This window comes from Colius striatus, chromosome 19, assembly GCF_028858725.1.
Source record: "Colius striatus isolate bColStr4 chromosome 19, bColStr4.1.hap1, whole genome shotgun sequence".
NCBI lineage: Eukaryota > Metazoa > Chordata > Aves > Coliiformes > Coliidae > Colius > Colius striatus.
In genome coordinates this window covers 5099821-5111898 of record NC_084777.1, presented here as the reverse complement: position 1 = coordinate 5111898, position 12078 = coordinate 5099821, and the positions used below count along the sequence as shown (strand labels likewise).

Sequence of the window (12078 nt, the reverse complement as noted above, 5' to 3'; positions counted from 1 at the left end):
GTCCTTGTCTCTGGGGGTTGGGATGTGTGAAAGGAGTTGCCTTCTCAGTTGAGCAGGGCCTGTCCCACCCATCTGGACCAATGTTCCACCTGTGACCAAGCTGAGCTCCGGGCATGGCTTGCCTTAGCTCCTGGTCCCAGCCCACCCTGGCCTGAGGATATTGCCCTTCTCATTCTTCTGCCTTTAGTGTCACTATATTTTTCCTCTGTGACTAATTACCATCTCATCTGGCCACCATCCACCCGTGTTTCACCCTCCCCAAGAAAACAGTGATCACAGCTCCTGCTTTGCTTGGTAAGAGAAATGGAAAACATTGGATTTAGGCCTTTGTTACTCAGGGAGCCTTTGGAGGGGACATAGGGACACTTTATTGCAGAGGCACATGAGGAAAGGGACGTCCTGTCTGCAGGGACCAACTGTGATGTGATACAGGCTCTGCAACATGGCCCTGGGTGTTGGGTTGGTTTTTTTCCCAAGCTCATCCTTCAGCAAGGACAAAGATTGCGCTGAACTGGCTTGAAAAGCACAGTGGTAGCTGCCTTTTCTCCCCTCTGCCTTTGAAAGAGACTGTCCTCGTGCTGTGACATCTAATGAAGGGAGGCCATGGCAGGGAAGGAGCCAGAATAGCATCTGTGTGATGCGGAGCCTGCCGACGTCAGCAGTTCTTCCCGGGGCTCCTCCGTGTGCTGGGTCAACCTCTCACTGAGAAAAGAAGCTCCATTTAAAAGGGCATGAGGATGAAATAGTAGGTGACTAACACCAACATTTCTAGATGTCTCTTGACCCGAGAGCCTTTGACGCTTTCGGAGCCTGAAAACTGACCTCTGTGACTCCAGAGTATTTGAGATCCTTATAAAGAGCTGATGCCACATTTGGCTTCAGAACAAGAAAGGTTTTCTTACCCTTCTGTTGCCATCTGAGGAGGCCAAATGCAAAGCCACCTCCTGGTCACATGGAAGCTTTGAGTATCAGGTGGTTGCTGGGAGAGCTCAGCCTTGCACCACTACCTGTGTCTCCGGGTCTTCTGAGCTCAAATGTGCTGCCTGAGGACAACTCAGGAGAGTTTCTGAATTCTTCCTTCCTTGCATTGACACTCTACTCCCATCCTTCTTCTCTGCTTGCCAAGAAAGAAATCAGTTAAGTGTGTGAAGGACTAGTTTACAACGTGACTTGACAGCTCTGTAGGTCTGGCAGCCTCCAGAGAGCTCTACTTTGCTCTTCAAGTAGACAACACTGATTGGTGGGACTGGCCAAGGTGCCCTGAGCCTCTCTTGTCAGAGCTTCCTCAGCAGGACTTGTGTAACCCCATGAGCAGCTCCTCACTGTGAGCATGGCCTTGGTTTGATAAGTATCAAATTGATTGCAGTTGGGAACTCCAAATATCCAAGCTGCTGCTGCCCAAACACCTGCATTGCTGAGAAAGGAGCCTGGCTGGGGAGCGTGGGGCTGGTGGACCCCAGCAGATCCCATGAGAAGTGAGGTGTCATGTAAATGGGAAGGGTATGGCAGGACTTGCTGCAGTTCAAATCCATCAGAACGTGGTGTAAAGCCCCACTGGGGAGGGACAGGGCAAAGGGAAGGGAACCTCCTGGTGCTTCCCTGGTCTTCTGGGAAGAGGGAAGCGGGGAATTTGGGGTTGTCCTCACTACCCCTTCCTTACCTCTCCTGGCTCTCCTCCCTTCCCCCTGCTTGCTGAGAGTTTGAGACATCAAGCAGAATTTCTGATGCAGTCTCTGGGCAGCGAGCCAGCCCATCACAGAGCACTTGTTTAGGATTTGCAATCAGGCTTTCAAGGCGAAGAGACAGGAGACTGCTGAAATGGGCCCAGGAGCCTGGCAGAAGCACCACTGCAGATGGAGGGGGGGCACTTGTGCCCGAGGAGCTCATGGCAGGAGCTTTGCCAAACACAGGCGGGAGCATTTAGGGTGAGGGATTCTGACCCCGGGATGCTCCATCCATCCCAACTGCAGATGTAGATTAGCATCCCCAAGCAATGTTTTCCCTCCATGTTTGTCATCTGTGATGGAATTTATTGATTCTTCTTTTCATCACAGTCTCTTCCAGCAAATGCCAAACAGCCAGAGAAGCACACTCACAGCCTGTTACTGAAAAGATGGGAGAAGTGAGATCTCTGTGCCCACTGTAAAAATCCCTCTGCCAGAATGTGCTTTCAGGAAGGCTGTCTCAGCATTGCCAACCTTGGCTGTCGAAGAGGCAGGAAGAAAGTCTGCACCCACCCCCCACAGCCAAACCAAGAAAATCACAGCTCAGGAACCCCCCCAGCTTTAGAACTCGTTTCATTTGTCTGCTGCTGTTGGAACTGTTGGGACTGTTCAAACTTTTCTCTGCAATCACAAGGTTTTTGTGAAAGCTGAGGTACTCAGAAAGCCTTTTGAACCTTGCAGTCGGGTGTTCAGGTGGGAAACAGGTATAAAACTGCCATTAAAATGTCCAGATCTGCTCCAGAACCAGACAGAAACTCTTTCAAACCCTGAGGGAAGCAGTACCTTGCTTTCTGGTTCTGATCCATCTGGTGAGGGTGCAGATCCAAATTTAGTGATTCATTGACTGCAAAGGCAGCAAAGAACATTTGGATCATTGATCTAACCCACGGCAAAATACAGGCTGTGGCACAGCCCTTAATTTATTCCTGTTCAATTTGTTAAGGGATAAAACCCAAATGCTCAATCTGATGGACAATTACAAGCAAGGGTGAACTTGTCAGAACCATTTCTGTACTGCTGCAGTGGTCAGGATTCTCACAAGTGCCCTCAGGTTAGTTTGACCCTCTGCTTCCCCCCATTGTGCCTGCATCCCCCCACCTCTTCAGAGGAATAGCTCTTTTGGTCAACATCTCTTTCTGTCTTTCAGCATTTTGGATGGTGCTCAAATAATTTCTTCTCATCCTATTAATTAAGCTAAAACAGATTGATGTCATTAAACTGATGGTCTTTCCAGGTCCAGGCACATTCTTACTGCAATGGGGTTGGGATGTGGTCATCTGCCCAAGGTGGTCACCCTGGTGAAGTCCACCTATTGTGTTTAGAGCCAAATCACCAACTTGTTTAGTTGCCTGCAGCCCAGCCACGTGCCTTTGCTGTCAGAAGGTACCTGCCTGGTCAACCCTTGCACATAAACCACATCTTTGTGCTTGGTTTGAAATACTCACCCTTAACTGGTTTTGCCTTGGTTGTGGCTTTCTGAAACAGGTATTCAGGCTAGGAGAAGAGAAAGCCCTGGTCTCTTTGCCTGCTGTCTCAGTGACACAGGTCCCAGTCCTCATCCATCACCAGCTGGCTCTGCATCCCGCTTCAGAGGCACGGGTTGGCCTTTGGGTTCTGACACTGAGCATTGCTCTGTGCAGCAAAGCAGTGCCTCAGGGTGTGGATGTAGCACTGGGATGTGATACCCAGTGTGGCAGCTGAGGATGGGTTGGCTTGCCATAGAAGGAGGAAAGGAGACGAGCCCAGGGTCACTTCTCCACTCCTGAAGGTCAGCATGAAGGCAAATCTTGCTCTCTCCAGCCTTCTCCCTGAGTACTGTCCTAGCTTTAGTCTGTCTGGGAACCAAGCCATAATGCTCTGAGGCATAGTCCCCTGCAGAGCTGTGAGTTTATCCTGAGCAATATATATATATGTTTTTAAAAGATATATGGACTCTGTAGTGCCCCAGCAGCTTCCAAGCAAGACCAGGTTGTCAGGAAAGTGGTGGCGTAGGACGGAAAGAGAGTGAGAAATGCCTTCACCAGGCCCCTCGAGACCCCACTGGCTCTGCTCTCACAACACAGAGGTGCTTCAGGTGTTGTCTTGCTTTCCTTTCGAGCCCTTGTGGTGAAAACCCAGATAGTACAGCCCATTGCTGGTAAAAGTCACCGAGTAGGTGAGATGCCCAGGCAAGTACAGACAGGCTCATCCTGTTGAGCCCTGGGGCTCGGCAGCCCAGACGCAGCAGAGAGGCTGGGGAGTTGCATGGCAGATGGGTCAGTCCATATGCAGCAGGGCTTCCTAAACCCCAGAGATGGTTTGGGGCCAGATGTGTCTACTTCTTCCCCTTTCATTTTCCCACTGTGAGGCTGGGGATTTTCCGAGCTAGACGGGGCAGATGACGTTTTGGCAGGGAAGGGGAGAGCACTTTGCATGAGCCGTCTCCTCTTTGTAAAACTTGGCACATGGAGGAGATGCAGCCCCTTCCCAGCCCCTGTCAGTGCCCACTGAGACCTCAGTAAGTTTCCAGCACATCTGCCCAGCGAGGTGGAAATGTTTAAATGTCAGTTAACCCAACGTGGCTGACCCATGGTGGGTGCCAGGCAGAGGAAACCACACAGATGCTCACTTCCTGCATCCAGCATCTCAGTCCAGCCTGGCATTAAATATTCCTCTTCATCACATCAGGCTGCTTATCTGCCTCTTGTTGTCCTGCCCAGATGCATCAGTTAAAGTCCTCGGTCCTTTGGTGGATGCTGTCCTCACCCTTCACCCCTTCACAGCTGAGCTCAGGCCTCTCTGAACAGCAAGGGATGCCCAGCTCTCCCAGCTTCCCTTCCCCCTCCCTTCCTGCCTGCTTCCTCTGTACCAAATGTATACTGTTCACTGCAGGGCAGCTCTGCAAGTCTGCAGTGTCCCTTCAGATAAAGGACAGTCACTGACAGGCTGGGACTCATTTGACTCTGGTTGTAGCAGACAGGGGGTATTTCCAGGGACCTGTGTAGGGTCTGATCAGCCCCTCAGTATCTCTCAGCATCGAGAGGAGCTCAGGTCCTGAGCAGCTGTTTGGTGCTGAGGATGCTGCCAGCCCTGCAGCCAGCAGCGTGCAGCCCTTGGGGAAGCTGCAGCAAGCTGAAACCCAACTCTCACACAGAGTGAGCAGGAGAAATGTTCCAGAGCCTGAATACAGAGTGAAAGAGAAAAGAAGCGTGAGGGTTGTTGAATGGGAAAAGGGAGAATAAACAAGGGAAATGAGTCATCCTTGTGTCTGTCACTCCAGGAATAGCTTCCCAGTGCCCCTGCCTGGAGCTCAAAGGGGACAGTAGCTGTTTTACTTGGGCAGACCCAGCCCTGACAGAGAAGCTGAGCTGTGTTCTGGCCCAAAGGGAGATTCCCAAGGTGCGTTTGCCTCTAACGCGCCTTGACAGGAGCAGTGCTTGGGAAGAGGAAGGTGGAGAAGCGTTGCCAGTGAGGTGAGTTGCTGGGAGGACCAGTGGGCAGGGAGAGCTCATTGTGTCTCCTGCTCCCAGCCAGGCTTGGTGGAGGATGGGGATTTGAGAGGGGAATCAGGTGAATTGTCTTTTTCCTCCCCTTGGAAGAAAGTGCCACGTTTGCTCCTGGATCAGTCCTGGGCTCGCTCCCCATTTCCCTCGATACAGGGATGCTGGCAGACCTGACTGATCCAGGTCTTCAGTGTGCCCTCAGAGCACCACAGAACCAGCCCCAGTTATTTTGGCTTTGCCAGTTTGCTTTACTGAAGGCAGCAGGATGTAAACATAAGCCTAAACAGTGCTGAGTCCAAGGGTGTTTGTGGGCTGGGAGATGCTGCTGGGCACCAGCCCCAAGCAGTTCTCTTCCTCCAGCTCATCCTGTCCGGGGCCATTGTGTTTGTGTGTGTTGCAGTGTGTGGTTCTGGGAGGTGCTGATGTTACCTGCACTACTGCCACAGTGCATAGGGGCTTTGCAAGCTGCCAGAACCCTTCTGGGAGGCAGCTGAGCCATCCTGAGGGCTGCTCAGTTCATTTTCCCCATTGACACGAGCCCTTCTCTCGTTTCCATGTCATCCCCAGGCTGAGCAGCCCCCCTCAGGAAGTGATGCTGAGATACAAATTGCCCAGCTCCCAGGGGCACAGTATTTCCAAGGGGAGAGCTGCAGGCAGCCTGTGTTTGCACTCAGGGCTGTTTCCAATCATCAGGATGGAGTGGGTCTATTTTTAGTTGTTGAGTGAGGGTTTTTTTTAATTAATTGCACAATGCTGCTTTCCATCATTTCTTCACCTCCCCATGGCCACTTACCCCACTCTGCTGCTTGCTCAGCCAAAAAATAACCTCCCCTCAAAACGCTGCAGAGTCTGATTCGTTGGTTCTTCACCGTGTCCTACCATCTGTGCCTTCTGTCAGCTCTCACACCTTGTAGTGCCACGTTTGGGGAAGAAAATGGAATAGAGGAGTTCACTTCCAGAGGAGTGAAGCTCTTCCAGCTGCCACCAACTCCACCAGAGAGAGAGGGTGAAGATGCTTTTGAAACCTACATCTTTCATGAATGTCAACTCAGTCAAGGCTGCAAAGAGCTCGTTTTCCAGGTCAGGGAGCCTAATGCCTGCGGGAGAGTTGGGGAGTTCAGAAGCAGTAGGAGGGGGCATGTAAGTAAACAGAGAAAGGGAATGGTGACATCTGCCCAGGGCTCACTCCTGAGTGAGATTGGCTAATTTGGGAAATACAGGACCTTCAAAGGCAGCCTTGTCCCTCTGTGTGGCCTGAGCAGCTGTGGCAGGGAGCACATGTCACCTCAGCGGGGTCGGTGCGTCCCCCAGCACGGCAGGACGGGGGCCAGAGCTGGATGCAGCCTCTGAGGCCCAGGCAATGAGTTAATGGCAGCTTGTCTGTGCTTTGCAATGCTGCTGGGGTTGGCTGATGCACATCTGCTCCCGCCTCAGGTGCCTCCTGAGCTCACAGGAGGGGCTCGCTCTTCCTTGCTGGGCATTTCCCTGCCCGTGTGCTCAGCTGAGGTTCAGGGAGGCTGAGTCCATGGGACTCTGATCCCAGTCACAGGCTCTGGAGAGCTGCCTTGGCTCATGTGAGCAGCCCCATGTGTGTGAAGTCATGTGAATCATGGCTGCAGGAGCAGACAAGCCCAAGGGCTTTTTTGGCTTTCTCTTTTTCTCCTCCCCCCTCCACCCCCAGCATTGTACCCAGGTTGTTTTTCAGCTGCACTTTAGATAACATGTTTGTGCAAACATCCCAGCTGGAATCTGCCTCTGTCCCTGGAGAAGCTGCCTGGCATGCTGAGGGTGATGCCCCATCCTCAGCCTCTTTCAGCCCCTCCTCCATAAGGGAACAGCAGCAGAGATGGCGCCTCAGGCACTGGGACAGAAAGGGCCTCGTGGTGTTTGGGGATGTCCAGCTGTTTCGACTTCTTCTGGACATGAGCTTTGAGGTTTGTCTTGGTTCTGCTGCGCTCATGCTTCATCTTTGTCCTTGTGCCCTGCCTGTGCAGGGCTCACCCCTCTGCTCTTAATGGGCTCCTCATTTGGTGGTAGGAGCAAGGCAGATAATTGTTTTCCCTTTCTTATTAATAGATATGAAATGTCTGCCCAGGGGGCTCACTTTCAGCTCATTTACTGTGCATCTGATGCCAGATGTTGGCTATTTACAATACCAAGGTGATCTCTGATGCTATAATTGTCCCAGGCTCTTTGGGTTTGCACTCCAAGGAAGCTGTAGATGCTAACGGGGCTTTTTGTGATGTGATGGCTTTGCAGTGGAAATCTGAAGGATTGTTTCCCTCAACACCAGCTCAAAGGGGAAATTCTGGATCATTTCTTTCAGAAGAATGTGAAAAGAGTGATGGACAGGAGCTAATCTTGTCTTTGCTCTTCTAAATCCAATGCTACCTGGATCTTACATCCAGTGCTGCCTCTGTTTTAAACCCAATGCTACCTGGATCTGAGAGAAGGGAATGATGAAAAAATGCTTAAACTTAAAATCTCTTACTCTTCTCATCTCCCTCCTTGGTCAGGTGGCACTCTGCCATGTCTGCTATGCCTCTGGCAGCCCTGTCTGGCTTCAGAGAGCAGTGTTGCTCAGTGCAGGTTGGTAAATCAGTGGCAGGCTCCCTTCTATGTCCTCTCCCGGGTCTGTATTTCCTCCAGCCTTCAGCTGGGTCAGCCTGAAGGATTTGCATGTCGGGAAGGGCAGAATGAAGGTGATGCTGCTGCTTTGCAGGTGTCTGGGACTGCACTGGCAGGTGCAAGGCTTTAGGGCTTTGGATGCAACCACTGTAGTAGCCAGCAGGCACCTTTCCCACTGCAGACATCCAGCTGCAGCTGGACCCACCAAGGGTGTCTATGAGAAAGTTCCTTAGCTGAGTAATGCTGGCATGGAATCATAGAATCCTTTTGTTTGGAAAAGCCCCCAAAGCTGCTACAGTCCCAGCCTTCCCCTCACTCTGCCCAGCCCAGCACTAACCCATGGCCCTCAGCACCTCAGCTCCACGGCTTTGGGATCCCTCCAGGGCTGGGCACTCCCCCAGCTCCCTGGGCAGCCTGGCACAGGGGCTGACACCCCTCTCAGGGAAACAGTTCTGACTCAGCTCCAATCTCAACCTCCCCTGGAGCAACTCTTGTCCTGTCACTTGGGAGAAGAGACCAACCCCCAGCTCACTCCAGCCTCCTGTCAGGTAGTTGCAGAGTGCTCATGTCTCCCCTCAGCCTTGTCCAGACTGAACATCCCCCAATTCCCTCAGCTGCTCCCCATCAGACTTGTGCTCCAGCCCCATCCCCATCTCCACTGCCTGTCTCTGGACACACTCCAGGGATGTGCCTGCCTGAGGAGGGAGGATTTGGGTTGCATTAAGGGGTAAAACCAAGCAAGCCCAAGTCCAAGTGGGCGTGTAGGTCGGGGAATTGGAAGGGAACAGGGCTTCTATCTGTTTCTGAGGCATGGGCTGTTGGCAGCACTGTCAGCAGCAGTGCTGTGTGCTGATTCACTCTGGCAGTGCCTGGCAGCAGCAGCAGCATCAGGAGAGGGCAGGGGTGCAACACAGCTCCTGGGGCTTTGCAGGGACTCTGCTGAGGCTCAGAGCTGGGGGAGGGCAGCGGGACCCCACATGCCTTGGGGGCTGGAGCAGGGAAGGCTCCTGGGCCCATTTCATTAATAAGTTTTATCATGGGAGGAACGGCAAGTGCAGGGGGAAGTGGCAGAAAAAGCACCAGATGGAGGATCTTTGGGTTTTTTCCTTTTAATGGTAAATTAAACCTTGTGTTTAATGCTGTCGTGTCTTCAGATCTTCAAATGTGGGCACATGAGGCTTTCCATGCATCATTTGATGAAAATCAAACCTAACAGTACTGAAGGCCCATTTTATTCATCTTCTGAATGAAAGGATTATTAAAAGAGCTCTTTGGCTTGTTCTCCGTGCCCTGAACCCCTCCCTGCACATGTGTCCACATCCCTCAAGCTGCCTTGAAATCACCTTTGGCTGTAAAAAACATTGTAAGCACGTGGACAATGGTGACCACCACGTGTTATTGTAGGACATGATGCTTGTGCTGCTGGTCTACAGGTGGATTTGGTGGGGAATGGTCTGTAGAGGGTATATTGAACACTATAGAGGAGACACTGAGGATCTTTCAGGGTGCCCAGGCTGATTCCTGAGTCCTGGCTGGGCTTCTCAGCAATGTGATAAGCTGCTGACTTCAGCAGGAGAAGCTTGAGCTAGAGTCTTCTCTTGTCCAGGGTGAGGAGGGACTGATGGGCAGTGCAGCCTCTGAGCTCTGCAAATCAGCTCCTGGAGCAGTTTGCTGAATCAGGGCTGCGAGGGGTCACCTTGGTGGGGTGAGAAGCCCAGCATGAACAACCTTCTCAGGGAAACAGTTCTTAATCTCCAGTCTAAACCTTCCCTGGCACCATCTGAGGCCGTTTCCTCTTGTCCTATCATTACTTGGGAGAAGAGACTGTCTTTCCCTCTGCTTCATCTCCCCTCCACCACTCTGGGAGCCCCACAGGACAGGACCTGGTGGGCAGGAGATCTGAGGAGGTCCTGCTGTCCCCCCTTCACCCTGCAGACAAGGAAGAAAAACAGCCCTCCCATGAGGAGAGAGTTTGGCCAGGATAAATACCAGCTCCCTCCCCAAGTGATACTGGTGGCTGGCTGTGTGTGGGGATGACATGGTGAGGGAGGTGGGTGAGCAGAGCCCCTGTGACATCTTCTCTCTTCCCAGCTCCTGCCAGGGGCTGAGCAGGCAGGAGGAGCTGCCAGCCTCAGATGTGCCATCTCATTTCCCATCCATCCTCCTGAAACCTTGTCAGCTGTCGAGGAAAGGTCTTTATCATTCCCCTCATATTCCTGATGAGGGAGCAGGCTGTGCTCACAATGGGACATATTTCCTTGTCATTGCTGCAAGGAGCTGAAATCAGCACTCTGACTAATTAGGAAGGCTGGGGAAAAGCAGATGAGGGGGTTAAAGACAAATAAAATCAATGCTAGGAAATAGAAAGGACAGTACCTGTTGGCTGGGGCAAAACGGGGTGGGATGAAGAAGAGGGTGATGAGGACAAGTGCTGATGGGTTTCACTCCCAAAGCAATTAGAGAATAATGGTGATTTGGTGTTGAGACCCCCAGCTGCAGGGATGATCCCTTTGCTGCCACAAGCCTGGGTTCTCTCAGGCTGAGAGGTGTGTTAGCTTCCCAGGGGTAACCACGTGTGCAGGGCAAGGGATGCAGGGGGTGTCTCACAGGGAGAAAGCTACAGCAAGCAAGAGGTGAGTAGAAACATGAAATGCCTTGTGGGTGTTCAGTGCTTTAGCCAAGGCAGAAAGATGGGTGGGGGACACTGAGGAGGATGTCACCTGCCCTCTGCTTCAATGCAGCAAGCTGCTGTCCTAACATTGGAGCCTCAACTGCTTGGCTTTCCCCTTGGCTCTCTGTCTCTTAATGCTCTCAGTGAAATCTGCCAGTGCAGTGGGGTCCCACTGGCTGGGTCTGTGCAGGAGGGACGTGATGGGCTTGGGAGAGGACAAAGGATGGCACCAGAAAGTGCTCTAGGTCATCTCTCCTTCCACCAACTGCTCACTGCAGCTTGGTCACCCCAGCACTGAGCCACCCCAGGAAGGAATATGTCCTTGCTGCATGAGGTTTCCAAAGCATGGGGTGGAAGACAGAAGCAGAGACACCCAGCCCAGTAGTCTGAGGGCCACAAGAGTTTTAATTTTAGCCCTTCCAGTTGCTCTCTTCCTCCTCAGGCAGGTCATTTGCCTATGCAGTTTGGGTTTCTCTACTGTGAGATGGTGATAGTGGTATTTGTCTTCTCCATGAGTGAACTGGGAGGGTTAACTAACGTTTGGGTGGTGATTTGAGGATTGGGGCGGGCGGGTTTCCATGCAGCTGCACCCTGGCCACCCGTCTGGAGCCAAACCCAAACCTTTGTGCAAAGACAGTGACAAACCCCTGAACGTCCTGCCTTGCAAAGTGCCCACAGTGCTGCTGCTGTCTCAGACCTTTCCCTCCCCATCTCTCATTTTGCAGCCCTGCTCCTGGACATCATGATTGTGGCTGGTTTGCAGAAGCTGGCCAAGCGCAAGGGCCCGTACGACATCAGCCCTGGCTTGTTGGACTACCTGACCATGGACACGTACGCGTTCCCGGCCGGGCACGCCAGCCGGGCAGCCATGCTCTCCAAGTTCTTCCTCAACCACCTGGTCCTGGCCATCCCTCTGAGGATCCTGCTGGTCCTCTGGGCCCTCTGCGTGGGCTTGTCGCGCGTCATGATCGGACGGCACCACATCACAGATGTCCTGTCTGGCTTTGTTTTCGGCTACTTACAGTTCAGGCTGGTGGAGTTGATATGGATGTCATCCAACACGTGTCAGATGTTGATATCCATCTGGTGAACACGAGGGACTTGAAGCCTTTCCACTGGAAACTAGCAGATACTTTAAGTCTCCCTGGCGGTGTTTTCTGCGTGTTGTTTGTGGGAAGCAGCTGTAACTTCCATGAGTAGTGGCATTTTTTAATGTTGCTTTCTCACCTGAAAAGAAAACCCAAGGCAATCGATATTTTCTTGCAATGGATTGGACTTTAGCAGTCAAGGGCCATGCCCGTGCTTTGGCCGTGTTCTCAAACTGTGCTTGAACAGCAAGCTTTAGGGGTGAGAGAATTGATCTGCCTGGTTTGGGTGGTTCACCTCAGCACCTCGAGGTGTCCTCAGGATGGGCAGAGCCTGAATGCTTCCTGACAACACCTCCCTTAAACTTTTTGGAGGCTGAATGATTCTGGCCACAACGCTTTTTCTTTTGGTAAGCCCAGCAGTTGTGTCTTGTGCAGAGTCAGGACACTGCTGGCACTTTGCAGATAATAAATAATCACACCAATCC

General features: G+C 52.2%; 1 protein-coding gene across 10 annotated transcripts in view; it reads left to right on the top strand.

Moving 5' to 3' along the window:
- Nucleotides 1-12078, top strand: part of PLPP7 (phospholipid phosphatase 7 (inactive)) — a 25047-nt gene extending 12969 nt beyond the window's left edge. For all 10 annotated transcript variants that reach the window (XM_062011371.1, XM_062011370.1, XM_062011375.1 and 7 more), the window contains one exon: nt 11231-12078. In XM_062011371.1, coding sequence (XP_061867355.1) covers nt 11231-11595 — 365 coding nt within the window. In that variant the 3' untranslated portion in view covers nt 11596-12078. The remainder of the gene's footprint in view (nt 1-11230) is intronic.